Consider the following 15,427-nt stretch of genomic DNA (forward strand, 5'->3'; position numbering starts at 1 on the left):
TGCTCTCACACACACACACACATACGAACTTGCCTAAAATCAAAACAAACCGAGTAAACAATAACAGCTATATTCATAAAAATTTGTAATAGGTTTGTTAACCATGTTTTAAATACCACCCTTTTATAAATTGTTTGTAAGGCTAATATGTTTTTTTACTATTGAGTGATTAATATCTACAATAAACAATCTTTATGAATACTGCTGTAAGAAAGTTACAACAACTACAAACAAAAAATACAACCGTCAATCGGAAAATTAGAGCGACTAAAATTAATAAAAATAAAAGAAAAACCGTTAGACAAACACGCAACGACTACAAACGAGTACGAATATAGAGAAATATTAAAAAGGAAATTTATAACAGCAACAACAACAACAGTTGTGTTTGTAGTGGTTTTGAGTAGTGTTTAGTGTAATGAGAGTAAAGTACTACGATGAAATTGAATGTTAGTATATTGTTGGCTGTGAAGATAGCTGGTGGTGGCCATAGTTGTAAAAACAACTAGAAGAAAGAACAAGTTATTAATAGCAAAAAATAGAAAACAAAACAGTGTTAGCATTAAATTTTCATCAAAATTTAATGAAAATAAATACAATTACTAAATAAAACGAAAACAATAAATCCAAATATGAGTTGCCAATTATCATTTTATAAGGTTTTATTAAGCATCTTAAACACAGTGCTATCGGTGCGTATGAGTGATTCACAAAACAAATATTCGATATAATTTTCCACACGTATACGTCATGATGGACAAAGGAATGTGGAATCCTTTTCAAATTTTACATACATACATATGTACAATTGTATGTGTATTAATGAAAAAACTTTTTTTATTTTTTTTTCACCAGTTACTGGGTATTGGTTTAATAGCATTGTCTGTTTACGAATTAAACTCCTCAACGCCAGGTACTTTTGAACATGTTGCCATAGTGGTACAAATATTTATTGGATCATTTGTTATACTCACCTCATTTTTGGGCTGTATTGGAGCTTGTCGCCATTCGTCAAGTCTCATATGGAGTGTAAGTGAAATGCTGTTGTTGTTTTAAATTTGTCCACTTGTCTTTTTGTTTGTTGTGTTACTAATTTGTGTTCATTTTACCATTTTATTGTTTCCAGTATGCCATGTGTATGGTATTTCTGTTGGCGTTCCAAATTTATATTATTGTCGCTGCCCATTCTACCGATTATGTTGAGAATGCCCGTAATAACTTTAATAATTTATGGAGTAATTATACATTGAATGCAGAACAAATTATTGACACAGAGAAGAAGGTGGGAAAGCAACTAATACATTATTTGCATTAAATATTTTAATTAATTGTATAAATTTTGTATTTTTATTACATTTACTGTCTCTGGCGTATAACAGTATCATTGTTGTGGTAAAAATGGCTCGCAAGACTATATACTGATGGGTCGATCAATACCAAAGAATTGTTATGAAAATGAGGAAAGATTACCAATTAATTTATTCACTGAAAACTGTTTGGACATTTTAGAGAGAAATGCTTTTAAAAGCGGTCGAATTGGATTAGCGATAAAATGGATTTTATTCTTTTTGGAAGTAAGTAAATTTAGTGTAAATAAAAGTGACAATAATCTACTATATTATACATAAAACACCCAATACCTCCACAAGGAGTAAACGTCAACAATTTAGAGAAATGATATCTTAAAATGGACTTCATTTCATTTTTTTGCGGGAATTTTAACAATAGTGAGGATAAACCCATTTGTGTCCATCTGGTTGGCACTGCATGCAACCTTGCCACTGAGGTAGACCATGTTCAGGTCCATGTTCTTAAATTTAATAATAATCAAATCATTGCAATAATAGTTTTAAATCATAATATTTTTAACGCCGATACAAATTATGTCATATTTGTTCTTTCTGATCTAAGATGAAACTACAAAATTAATTTCTAATAGTTACATCCCTTTTACCGGTCATAATTATGAATATAATTTGAAAGCAATTAGTGGACATAATCTACAAAGTCAGAATACTATTTCCACAACATTTCATTGACGTCAGACTACGGCTTCAACTAGTTCTTATATAGACAACCGGCTTTAATTTGTTTCCAATATTAATGTTCACCATAGTGTTTTTACTTTTTGGAAAATTCAGAAATGTCTACAAAATATTTAAAGTTGATGTCTGATTTTAATAAAATTTTATGAAATATTACTCTAAATACATATGTATATGGATTATGACCAATAATTTTTGAAAGAATTTATTCATAAGTATAACCTGTGATACCATCTGAAATTATGGAGACAAGAAGATTGTGTAATAAAGCCAAACGAACAGGTGACTGTACCTCTTATAAAGTGGCACTCACTGAATACAACAAGGAAATTAGGAAGTCGAAAAGGTCTTGGACAAAATTGACCATCTTATTGATGCCATAAGGCTACAAAAAACCCTATCACGTGATCACACTAATGGTCTTTGTACGCTAAAGCGTGCAGACGGCACGTACACTGAGTCGGTAGAGGAAATTAGTAATCTTCTTCTCAACACACACTTTCCAGGATCACGGCAGGAAAACACAGCTCAAACCTCCTCATGGTTACCCTTGATGACCAATAGAGATAGGAGCTTGGCCGAAAGAATCTTTAAGGAAAATAGGGTACTTTGGGCACTCTCGAAATTCAGCCCACACAAATCCCTTGGACCAGATGGCGTCTTTTCATGCCATTGTAGGACAACTTTCTCGGCTATTTGAATCAAGCCTCCTGGCAGGTTACGTGCCTAAAAAAGGGCGTATGGTTAAAGTGGTCTTAAAGAACCCGATTCACCGCTTTCAATTTGCATATCAACCTGGCAAATCGACTGTGACTGCTATACACCAAGTTACGACACAGTTCGAAAGGGCTCTGGGCTCTAAACAAACAACATCCCTAAAAGGCGTTCCAGCTGTCTTAAGAAACTGGACACTGGAAATGCTGATATCCAGAGTCATTGAATTTGATCTATGTGGAAGATCGAGCACCATATGGGCTACCAGTGGCTGTGCTCAGGGAGGCGTACTATCACCACTGCTGTGGACACACGTTATCGATATTCTACTTGAAAAACTCAATAACTTACGCTTCCGCTCATATGGTTACGCAGACGATCTTGTCATATCAGTGATAGGATATCGGAACGGACGCAAGAAGCGATTAATCTAACATCCAAGTGTTGTCAGGAGAGAGGGCTTACTATCAAACCCTCAAAAACCATTCTGGTACCATTTCCAAGACGCAGATCTCTGAAACTCATTTAGCCAACATTAAACGGTTCAACGACTAAAAATAAAGCTAAATACCTAGGGATCATTCTTGACAAGACCCTTAATTGGAATTCGCATATATCTAAAGTACTGTCAGTAAAGCAATCAGAGCATTATATGCATGTCAAAGGGTGATTGGTAGTACATGGGGTCTTAAGGCGAAAATGATTTGAACATTTGATCTTGTATGTCATTTGACAAACAAGATTTATCGTCTCATTTGTGTTTCTAAAGCTGGAGATATGAGAACTTGTCCCACATATGTCATGGGTGCAATATAGCATATTCCACCACTGCACATCCTTATCAAGGAAGAAGCTTGCAGATCAGCAATTCGCCTACCAGGTATTGCCAACTTGAAAACTGGTGACTTGGTAAACATAACAAACTGACTTTGTGTTGGGTACCTGACCATGAGGGTCACTCTGACAATGAAAGGGCAGACTGACTAGCAACCTGGGGCGCTCGTTGCCAACTAATCGGCCCTGAGCCCCAGGGATACGCCAAAGCTAAATGTGACTCTTGGGTGAAATCTGAATTTACTCGCTATTGGAAGCAATACCAGGGCTCATACGGACAAATCGTTTCATTACATTGTCAAAGGGAAAATCCCAAAAGCTACTAACGCTGAATAAAAGTGATCTTAGAGTACTAACGGGATTACTTACTGGACATTGTGGTCTTAGATACTATCAATTCATTCTAGGCAACTCTTCAACGAATCTATGCAGATTCTGTGGCTTGCAAGAGGAAACCTCAGAATATATCTCATGTAACTTCCCAAAATTAGGGTCTTGGGTGCTGCCGCACTAACCCCGAAAGACATCTTCAACCTCTCACTTACTAAACTAGTTACCTTCATGAGTGAACTAAAACTTGTATGGTGAACGAACGGCCTGCACAAAAGATTCACACATAGGTCGCAGTGCTTTGTGACCCTTCGATTCAATACAATGCTTCACAAAGCGATTATGAAATAAAACATATAACAACGTATAAGCAAATATAAGTATTAACAGCTTATAAACAACGATAATATTATGACAAAGTTTTTATTGGAGCAATCTATATTAAGATTTGTAAATATTGGGTCACTGGAAAACAACTAATGATAGGAAAAAATAGTTTTTAACTAAAATATAGAAAATTTATTTGTCTATAGAAATCTAGTAGCATCTGAAGTAGTAGAAATCACAATTAGAGAAATATTTTACAAAAACTATTTTTTATACCCTTAAAATGGTGACCTTTAGCCCCTTACTTGATACAAGGCCCTATGCCAATATTCATTAAGCTATCTAAAATTCCCTTCGACTAATTTTCCTGGTGTATACAACGAAATAGGTATTCAATAAAAATATTTTAATATTTCTATAATAAATTTTTAAAATGTTAATAAAGATTACATTTATAAATCGATTTTTGGATACACACTTGCAAGAAAATACTATTTCTGAAATTTAGTTTTCTAGGTCCTTAAATGTTTAATTAAAAAAATAAGTCATAGCTGGTGTAGCCATGGAGGTGGGATATATTACACACATTTCTATATACTACTTATACTTTCTATTGTTTTCTAATTAAGTATATTAATAAAAACACTCATTATATTTCCTAACAAACTCATAATAAAAACAAAATATTACTAATTTCTGAATTGATTTTTTTCAGCTATGTGCCTTAGGACTTTCGTCCTTAATGGGAATTAATCTTCGCAATACACACAGGAGGGAACAATTTCGAAATTAATTCAACTTGTATTATTTATTAATTTAATTATTTATTTGAGATCAACAGAGATTTGTTAAATTTATTGTTAATTTATATACAAAATGTTCTATATTTATATAAGAAGTATTTATGTACAATATTGATTATTTACATCGTATATTTGTGTATTTATTTATATACTCGTATTAATGCCTTAATACATACAATATGTATGTAAATATATTAAAAATATATATTTAAAAAAATACCTAGAAACTTCTTTGATATTGATAAGAAATCAGAAACTTATTATTAATAGAAATTTAAAAGATTCGTAAGTATAATAAGTATAGAAAAGTAAAACTTTTTCAGAAATTGCTTTTAGGCAGTTTCCTAAAGGCAACTTGACATTCCACAAGTTTTTTTATAGAAAAATGTTCGACCAGTTGTTACATAAAAGTTTTCCGAGAACTAATTACTTTCAATTATTCATATGTATCTGTCATAATACGATAGAGTTATTCCTGCGATTAAAAGACTAGAATATACGTATGAACAATGTTATTACACATACCCAGCAGTTCGGTCTGACAGTCCCGAACTCCCTATTTAACCTACTACATAGGGTTACACCTAGCCACCGACTGTCCAGGTTACTAGCTATTTTAACATGTGCTTGTCCTACGACGAAGTCAATCGTCACCCCGTCGGTTACGAAGAGGCAGATAAGTGCTTTGTAAGTGTCTCCTCTCTCGCTTACAAAGGGAACACTAAAGTGGCGATTATCTTCACCCTCGTTTACAAAGAGTACATCCGTGACGAAAGACGAATTAGAGCCAACCAGGTGGTTAGACTTTATTGGAAATCACTGTCTTTTTCGGATGCATTGACTCTTTGTCGAACTGCAGGGTACATACATATGTTTATGTATATGTACATATACATACAAAACAGTAAAGACAACTATGTATTTGTTAATTAAAAATCAAAATCAAAAAAATTAAATGATCCAGATAATTTTTATTACAGTAAAATTATTTAAAAACTTTGAAATAGTATCTCAAACAGAAAATCTTTCAGTAATGCACATAGGGACAGATATACACGTTTGGGGGTATTTTTTTTTATACCCACCATCAAAAAAGATGAGGGGGTATATTGATTTTGTCATTCCGTTTGTAACACATCGAAATATTGGTCATAGACCCACAAAAGTATATATATTCTGGGTCCTTATTAAATACTAAGACGATCTAGACATGTCCGTCCGTCTGTCTATAGTCTAGTCTATAGTCTAGTCTATAGTCTAGTCTATAGTCTAGTCTATAGTCTAGTCTATAGTCTAGTCTAGTCTATAGTCTAGTCTATAGTCTAGTCTATAGTCTAGTCTATAGTCTAGTCTATAGTCTAGTCTATAGTCTAGTCTATAGTCTAGTCTAGTCTATAGTCTAGTCTATAGTCTAGTCTATAGTCTAGTCTATAGTCTAGTCTATAGTCTAGTCTATAGTCTAGTCTATAGTCTAGTCTATAGTCTAGTCTATAGTCTAGTCTATAGTCTAGTCTATAGTCTAGTCAATAGTCTAGTCTATAGTCTAGTCTATAGTCTAGTCTATAGTCTAGTCTATAGTCTAGTCTATAGTCTAGTCTATAGTCTAGTCTATAGTCTAGTCTATAGTCTAGTCTATAGTCTAGTCTATAGTCTAGTCTATAGTCTAGTCTATAGTCTATAGTCTAGTCTAGTCTAGTCTAGTCTATAGTCTAGTCTATAGTCTAGTCTAGTCTAGTCTATAGTCTAGTCTATAGTCTAGTCTATAGTCTAGTCTATAGTCTAGTCTATAGTCTAGTCTATAGTCTATAGTCTAGTCTATAGTCTAGTCTATAGTCTAGTCTATAGTCTAGTCTATAGTCTAGTCTATAGTCTAGTCTATAGTCTAGTCTATAGTCTAGTCTATAGTCTAGTCTATAGTCTAGTCTATAGTCTAGTCTATAGTCTAGTCTATAGTCTAGTCTATAGTCTAGTCTATAGTCTAGTCTATAGTCTAGACTATAGTAGTCTATAGTCTAGTCTATAGTCTAGACTATAGTCTAGTCTATAGTCTAGTCTATAGTCTAGTCTATAGTCTAGTCTATAGTCTAGTCTATAGTCTAGTCTATAGTCTAGTCTATAGTCTAGTCTATAGTCTAGTCTATAGTCTAGTCTATAGTCTAGTCTATAGTCTAGTCTATAGTCTAGTCTATAGTCTAGTCTATAGTCTAGTCTATAGTCTAGTCTATAGTCTAGTCTATAGTCTAGTCTATAGTCTAGTCTATAGTCTAGTCTATAGTCTAGTCTATAGTCTAGTCTATAGTATAGTCTAGTCTATAGTCTAGTCTATAGTCTAGTCTAGTCTAGTCTATAGTCTATAGTCCAGTCTATAGTCTAGTCTATAGTCTAGTCTATAGTCTAGTCTATAGTATAGTCTATAGTCTAGTCTATAGTCTAGTCTATAGTCTAATCTATAGTCTAGTCTATAGTCTAGTCTATAGTCTAGTCTATAGTCTAGTCTATAGTCTAGTCTATAGTCTAGTCTATAGTCTAGTCTATAGTCTAGTCTATAGTCTAGTCTATAGTCTAGTCTATAGTCTAGTCTATAGTCTAGTCTATAGTCTAGTCTATAGTCTAGTCTAAAGTCTAGTCTATTGTCTATTCCCATTTGAAAAAAAAAAAACTAATACCAAAATGTCCAACTTTGGCCCTCTAACTCCAGCAGTTCTGGACCAATAGAGCTGAAAAATTGTGTCTGGCCTACTATCCAATAGTACTAACCTTTTACTAACCAAATCGTTTTTTAAGTTGGGTCGCTTGACACGAAATTGTCCATATTTGTGACCGTTGAAACTTCTTTCCAATGGGTCACTTGTATGAGAGGCAGGTGTAATAGTAGACCGATATTGCCCAATACCTAGCAGCCCTTAGAAATAAGAAATTTTGCAAAAAAAAAATTAAATAATCCTTATGTGCAAAGTTTTTTAACTCCATATATTTATGTAAATGGAAAACTCAATTTGAATGCACAACACTCATTTAAAAGCCATTGAAATAGTTTTGTCTAAAACCAGTATAGTTTGAAGTTTAAAGATATAAACGACAAATTTTAAAATATATTTTAAAGTTTTTATCCAACAAAAATAATGAAGTGTGACCGTTCGGTAATTTGTATTGCTATAGGCGTACTAAATATTTGTACTTATGTTTGTTTATCTATTAAATTTATTATATTATTATCAACTGATGGAAGAAGGGGTAAGTTGGACTAACAAATATTTTGAATAAAAATGGTACATTTAAGCTTCAGAGTTAAAAAATATTTATATATTGAATAAACTTTATAATTTCAGATGAATATCCAAGTTTTTACTCGGATAATGTTTCAAGTATTCTTATTTTAAAATTGATTTTAAATGTTATCATCATATTATTATCTTGTCTACTTATAGTGGGTATTAAAATGGTAATTAAATTACATATTATAATATGTACATACATATTTACAAAAAGAAAAACTAACCCTTTTTAATTTATTTAAGAGACTTCATATCCTGTTTTTTCCTTGGATGGTTTGCATTAGCCTCGATGTCGTAAATTCTCTTATACGATTCGCATTATCAATAAATTTTGATTATATAAATGATAACATGGTGTTGATATACTTACGGGAAATGTTTATAACTGGTAAGATAATTTCATCAATAAAAAATTAAATAAATTTTATTCTTTATTTAGCTGCACAATCAATAAGTGTATGGCAGATCTATGAGTTATATAAGGAAATACGGAATAAGAAAAATAAAGTTACAAATCATATTATTGAAGTTGCCAGCATTCAACATAATTCCCAGCCTCCCAACTACAAGAGTACAACACTTAAATTTTAAAATTTATAAAAATGTTTTAAGAAACTGCACATATTTGATAAATAAACATATCGTATCTTTTACTAATCATATTTAATATTTTTTATTTAAAAATGTTAGGTCCGATTGTGTGAATTTCTTTATTAAATCAGTATTTCATTTATTATTTTATTAAGCAATGACTTTTAAACAGTATAAAATATATAAAAGTTGAAAACAAGAAACCAAATATACTTTTTAAACGATTGAGCTGCTTCGAATCTTAATCAGTTACCCAAATTTTGTGGAAGTTTACCCTGCGGAACTGTCCACAAAGATATTACATCGCAGGGGCAGGTAGCCATATTAAGGCTATGTGTGCACTACTTGCAGATCTTGTCTCGCTTTTTCAGCAGCTCTCAACTTCTCATAGATGCATTATATGAATTTGCTTCTTATTTCCCAGTTGTCAGAAGTCTGTAACATTGTATCTACAATGTCTACAGATGGTTACCCATCATTTCTTCTGTCTGTTTTCTTTGCTGTCTAAAACGCGGGCACTGGAACATAACGTGCTCCGGATCTTCAATTCGGTTTGGGCACTGTGCTTTCTATTTATTCTCCGTGCTTTCTATTTATCCATTTCTCTATTTTGGGTATTAATCTAAAAGTCCACCTTCCTTTGCGGCTTTGTTCCCATAATCGTATTGATTTTTCCGTTTCTATTTTGTGGATCTGTGATCTAATTTGGTCGCCTTGTATCACGCCTTTATATAAACGGTACATTTCATCTGCGAGAATATCTATGGGAACCATTCCTGCTATGACACGGGTCGCTTCGTCGGATGATGTTCGATATAAGCAGCATACTCGTAGAGCCGATAGTCTATAGACTGATGTTATTTGTTTTGCTGTGGATTTTACTTTAAGGGCTCCAGCCCATATGGGGGCAGCATAAAGAATCACTGAGCTAACCGCTGTGGATATAATCTTCCTCTAGTGCTGTTTTGGTCCACCTACATTTGGCATCATTCTTTCTAGCGCCACCCTGACATTCGATGCTTTATCATGAATATAATCAAAGTGTGCCCTGAAGTTTAATCCAAGATATTTTAAATGAGTACTTGATCTGACTAAATGTTCTCCTACTATGAGTTTCAGGGTTTCGGTTTTACGGCTTCCGTTTTATGTTCTGTTAATTCGAGACCGGCTTTTTCATCCAATTTCTTATTGTCCACACTACTTCGTTAGCGATTAGTTCCACCTCGGCTATATATTTTGCTGAAATTGTTACTGCAATGTCATCTGCGAATCCTATAATATTTGCTTCTTCTGGGATATTGAGCGTTAGGACATCATTGTACATGATGTTCCATAATAAAGGCCCCAGCACCGAACCTTGTGGGACACCAGCGGTCACTTTATATGTTTTGACACCTTCATCCGTGTCGTAGCACAATTTTCTATTTGAGAAGTAACTACTTATCAAATTTATTAAATAATCTGGTATATCTAGTCTGTTTAGTGTTCGGATTATTTTTCCCCAATTTGCTGAGTTAAAAGCATTCTTCACATCCAGGGTTATTATTGCGCAGTATTTCTTATTTACCCCTTTTCCTTCAATTGCTGTTCGAGCTATCTTTACCACCATGTTTATTGCGTCTAAAGTTGACCTTGCCTTTCGGAACCCATATTGCCGGTTTGATAAACCTTCTTTCGCCTCGACTATTGGTAGCAATCGGTTGTATATTATCTTTTCGAAAATCTTGCCGTTCGTATCGAGCAGACATATTGGTCTATACGCTGAAGGATTCCCTAGTTGCTTTTTTGGGTTCGGGATTAGTACTAGCGTTTGTTTCTTCCAGGAGTCTGGGAAAATCCTTTCTTTAAAGCACTGGTTATATAAGTTTACAAAGATTTTTGTAGATTTCGTAATAGCCAGTTTAAGCGCAGCATTTGGTATGCCATCAGGTCACGCGCTTTACCGTCTCCGATTATATCCGCTATTTTGATGACTTCCTCATCTGTTGTCATACATATATTCTCATTAGCGTTTATTCTTCTATTGGTTGCGCTGTTTGTATGTTCTGGAAACAATATTTTAACAATTTTCTCCAGTAAAACTGGACAGGTAGCTGTGGTGATTTTTTGCCTTTAAGGCGGGATGTGACTACCCGGTAGGCTTTTCCCCATGGATCTACGTTCGCTTCTAGGAATATTTGTTTAAAGCATAATTTCTTACTCCTTAAATTGCACGCTGAAATTCTCGTCTTGCACACTGGTATTCTTGGCACGCTCGGAGGCTACTAATTTCTGGGTTCCATCAGTAGTTTGGGCGACGGCTATTTGTCATTCTTCTTTTTGGCATTGCAGTATCACATGCTAATTTAAGTCTTGTTGAGACTTGTCTGACCATATCCAAAAATTCTTGAATAAATAAATCTCTATCTAGTTTCTTAGAGGCCCAACCAGTGTATCTTGCGCGATTTTTCTCTGTAGTGGCGTTTATTTTTTGCGGATTGTCTATTGAGAATACGATAGCATGGTGATCGCTATGAGTATATTGGTCGCTTACTGACCACTCTAACTCTTTAGTCAAGGAGCTACTCATAAAAGTAAGATCTACGACTGAGTTTCTTCCTCTTGCTGTAAATATTGGTGTATTACCGTTATTAGCCAGTACTAAGTTATGGCTAGAAATTGCTTCGAACAGAATTCGTCTTCTGGTATTGGTTTTTCGACTTCCCCATTCGATGGCCCAAGCATTAAAGTCTCCCGCTATAACTTTTGGGTTGTAATCGTCTGAATATCTTAGTAAGTGTGTAAGCATCTCTTTGAATTCACATATTGTAGCACTTGGAGGAAAGTAGCAACTATAAATGTGTATGCCATCGATTTTAGCTCTTATGAGTCCATTTTGTATGTGTTTGGGGACTTTCTTTCCACATGCCCACATCGCAGCTTTGCCGCTTTGTTCTTTCACCCATACAGTGTCATCCATGTTTTTATACTGTCGCCTTTTGTTCAGTGCTCGCTTAAAAACTGGGCATTTTCCACTGCCTGCAACATGGTTTGTGTCAGCTCCTTCCGTTTGTTTACAGAACATACATTCGGGATTATTAGTGCAGTTCTTTGCTATGTGTCCTCCAGCTCCACACCTTCTACACAATTTTGACCTGTCTTGGGAATTAGAGCATGTTGTGGAGATATGCCCAAATTCCGGACATCTGTAACATCTCCTTAAAAGCACATTTTCCCGTAGTCAACATATAACCCATCCGATCCGAACTTTTCCGGTTTCAAGAGCTTTACGCCCTAGATCAACTAGTAAGCTAATTACTGCAGTTTGTGTTTTGCCATAGCCCTTCCTGAGACTTTTTATGTCCGTCTCCTTTATTTCGGAAACTCCTAGGTGAACATTCAGAGCTTCGTAGATCTCAGATTTTGTCGTAGACTATAGACTAGACTATAGACTAGACTATAGACTAGACTATAGACTAGACTATAGACTAGACTATAGAAACTCCTAGGTGAACATTCAGAGCTTCGTAGATCTCAGATTTTGTCGTAGACTATAAAGTAGACTATAGACTAGACTATAGACTAGACTATAGACTAGACTATAGACTAGACTATAGACTAGACTATAGACTAGACTATAGACTAGACTATAGACTAGACTATAGACTAGACTATAGACTAGACTATAGAGTAGACTATAGACTAGACTATAGACTAGACTATAGACTAGACTATAGACTAGACTATAGACTAGACTATAGACTAGACTATAGACTAGACTATAGACTAGACTATAGACTAGACTATAGCCTAGACTATAGCCTAGACTATAGACTAGACTATAGACTAGACTTTAGTCTATAGTCTAGTCTACAGTCTAGTCTATAGTCTAGTCTATAGTCTAGTCTATAGTCTAGTCTATAGTCTAGTCTAGTCTAGTCTATAGTCTAGTCTAGTCTATAGTCTAGTCTGCAGTCTAGTCTATAGTGTAGTCTATAGTCTAGTCTATAGCCTAGTATATAGTCTAGTCTATAGTCTAGTCTAGTCTATAGTCTATATTAATACAAATATCTAACAATATTTGTATTAATATTAGAGGCATGTGTATATTGTAGGGTTTCCGAGAGTGTTTTAAGTTATTAATTTTTTCCGAAATAATGGAAAGTGGAGTATTCCGTTGCACTAAACAATAAAACTAAATTTGTAAAATTTGTTATAACTTCTTAAAACCCATTCACCCTAGTCTATAAACTAGACAATAGACTAGACTATAGACTAGACTATAGACTAGACTATAGACTAGACTATAGACTAGACTATAGACTAGACTATAGACTAGACTATAGACTAGACTGTAGACTAGACTATAGACTAAAGTCTAGTCTATAGTCTAGTCTATAGTCTAGGCTATAGTCTAGGCTATAGTCTAGGCTATAGTCTAGGCTATAGTCTAGTCTATAGTCTAGTCTATAGTCTAGTCTATAGTCTAGTCTATTGTCTAGTTTATAGACTAGGGTGAATGGGTTTTAAGAAGTTATAACAAATTTTACAAATTTAGTTTTATTGTTTAGTGCAACGGAATACTCCACTTTCCATTATTTCGGAAAAAATTAATAACTTAAAACACTCTCGGAAACCCTACAATATACACATGCCTCTAATATTAATACAAATATTGTTAGATATTTGTATTAATATAGACTATAGACTAGACTAGACTATAGACTAGACTATATACTAGGCTATAGACTAGACTATAGACTACACTATAGACTAGACTGCAGACTAGACTATAGACTAGACTATAGACTAGACTATAGACTAGACTATAGACTAGACTATAGACTAGACTATAGACTAGACTATAGACTAGACTATAGACTAGACTGTAGACTAGACTATAGACTAAAGTCTAGTCTATAGTCTAGTCTATAGTCTAGGCTATAGTCTAGGCTATAGTCTAGTCTATAGTCTAGTCTATAGTCTAGTCTATAGTCTAGTCTATAGTCTAGTCTATAGTCTAGTCTATAATCTAGTCTATAGTCTAGTCTATAGTCTACTCTATAGTCTAGTCTATAGTCTAGTCTATAGTCTAGTCTATAGTCTAGTCTATAGTCTAGTCTATAGTCTAGTCTATAGTCTAGTCTATAGTCTAGTCTATAGTCTAGTCTATAGTCTAGTCTATAGTCTAGTCTATAGTCTAGTCTATAGTCTACTTTATAGTCTACGACAAAATCTGAGATCTACGAAGCTCTGAATGTTCACCTAGGAGTTTCTATAGTCTAGTCTATAGTCTAGTCTATAGTCTAGTCTATAGTCTAGTCTATAGTCTAGTCTATAGTCTAGTCTATAGTCTACGACAAAATCTATTGAGAATACGATAGCATGGTGATCGCTATGAGTATATTGGTCGCTTACTGACCACTCTAACTCTTTAGTCAAGGAGCTACTCATAAAAGTAAGATCTACGACTGAGTTTCTTCCTCTTGCTGTAAATATTGGTGTATTACCGTTATTAGCCAGTACTAAGTTATGGCTAGAAATTGCTTCGAACAGAATTCGTCTTCTGGTATTGGTTTTTCGACTTCCCCATTCGATGGCCCAAGCATTAAAGTCTCCCGCTATAACTTTTGGGTTGTAATCGTCTGAATATCTTAGTAAGTGTGTAAGCATCTCTTTGAATTCACATATTGTAGCACTTGGAGGAAAGTAGCAACTATAAATGTGTATGCCATCGATTTTAGCTCTTATGAGTCCATTTTGTATGTGTTTGGGGACTTTCTTTCCACATGCCCACATCGCAGCTTTGCCGCTTTGTTCTTTCACCCATACAGTGTCATCCATGTTTTTATACTGTCGCCTTTTGTTCAGTGCTCGCTTAAAAACTGGGCATTTTCCACTGCCTGCAACATGGTTTGTGTCAGCTCCTTCCGTTTGTTTACAGAACATACATTCGGGATTATTAGTGCAGTTCTTTGCTATGTGTCCTCCAGCTCCACACCTTCTACACAATTTTGACCTGTCTTGGGAATTAGAGCATGTTGTGGAGATATGCCCAAATTCCGGACATCTGTAACATCTCCTTAAAAGCACATTTTCCCGTAGTCAACATATAACCCATCCGATCCGAACTTTTCCGGTTTCAAGAGCTTTACGCCCTAGATCAACTAGTAAGCTAATTACTGCAGTTTGTGTTTTGCCATAGCCCTTCCTGAGACTTTTTATGTCCGTCTCCTTTATTTCGGAAACTCCTAGGTGAACATTCAGAGCTTCGTAGATCTCAGATTTTGTCGTAGACTATAGACTAGACTATAGACTAGACTATAGACTAGACTATAGACTAGACTATAGACTAGACTATAGACTAGACTATAGACTAGACTATAGAAACTCCTAGGTGAACATTCAGAGCTTCGTAGATCTCAGATTTTGTCGTAGACTATAAAGTAGACTATAGACTAGACTATAGACTAGACTATAGACTAGACTATAGACTAGACTATAGACTAGACTATAGACTAGACTATAG

General features: G+C 34.5%; 1 protein-coding gene across 1 annotated transcript; it reads left to right on the top strand.

Moving 5' to 3' along the window:
- The first annotated feature begins 445 nt into the window (after nucleotides 1-445).
- Nucleotides 446-5,262, top strand: LOC119615954 (protein late bloomer). Its single transcript, XM_037972003.1, has 5 exons — nucleotides 446-692; nucleotides 856-1,029; nucleotides 1,127-1,282; nucleotides 1,380-1,574; nucleotides 4,966-5,262. Exons 1-5 carry the CDS (start codon nucleotides 633-635, stop codon nucleotides 5,041-5,043), a joined length of 663 nt encoding a protein of 220 aa, XP_037827931.1. The 5' UTR covers nucleotides 446-632; the 3' UTR covers nucleotides 5,044-5,262.
- Nucleotides 5,263-15,427: the final 10,165 nt, after the last annotated feature.

The sequence above is a fragment of the Lucilia sericata genome, unplaced genomic scaffold (genome assembly GCF_015586225.1).
Source record: "Lucilia sericata isolate MDLA Ls3-8-SP2 unplaced genomic scaffold, ASM1558622v1 Contig000002F_arrow, whole genome shotgun sequence".
NCBI lineage: Eukaryota > Metazoa > Arthropoda > Insecta > Diptera > Calliphoridae > Lucilia > Lucilia sericata.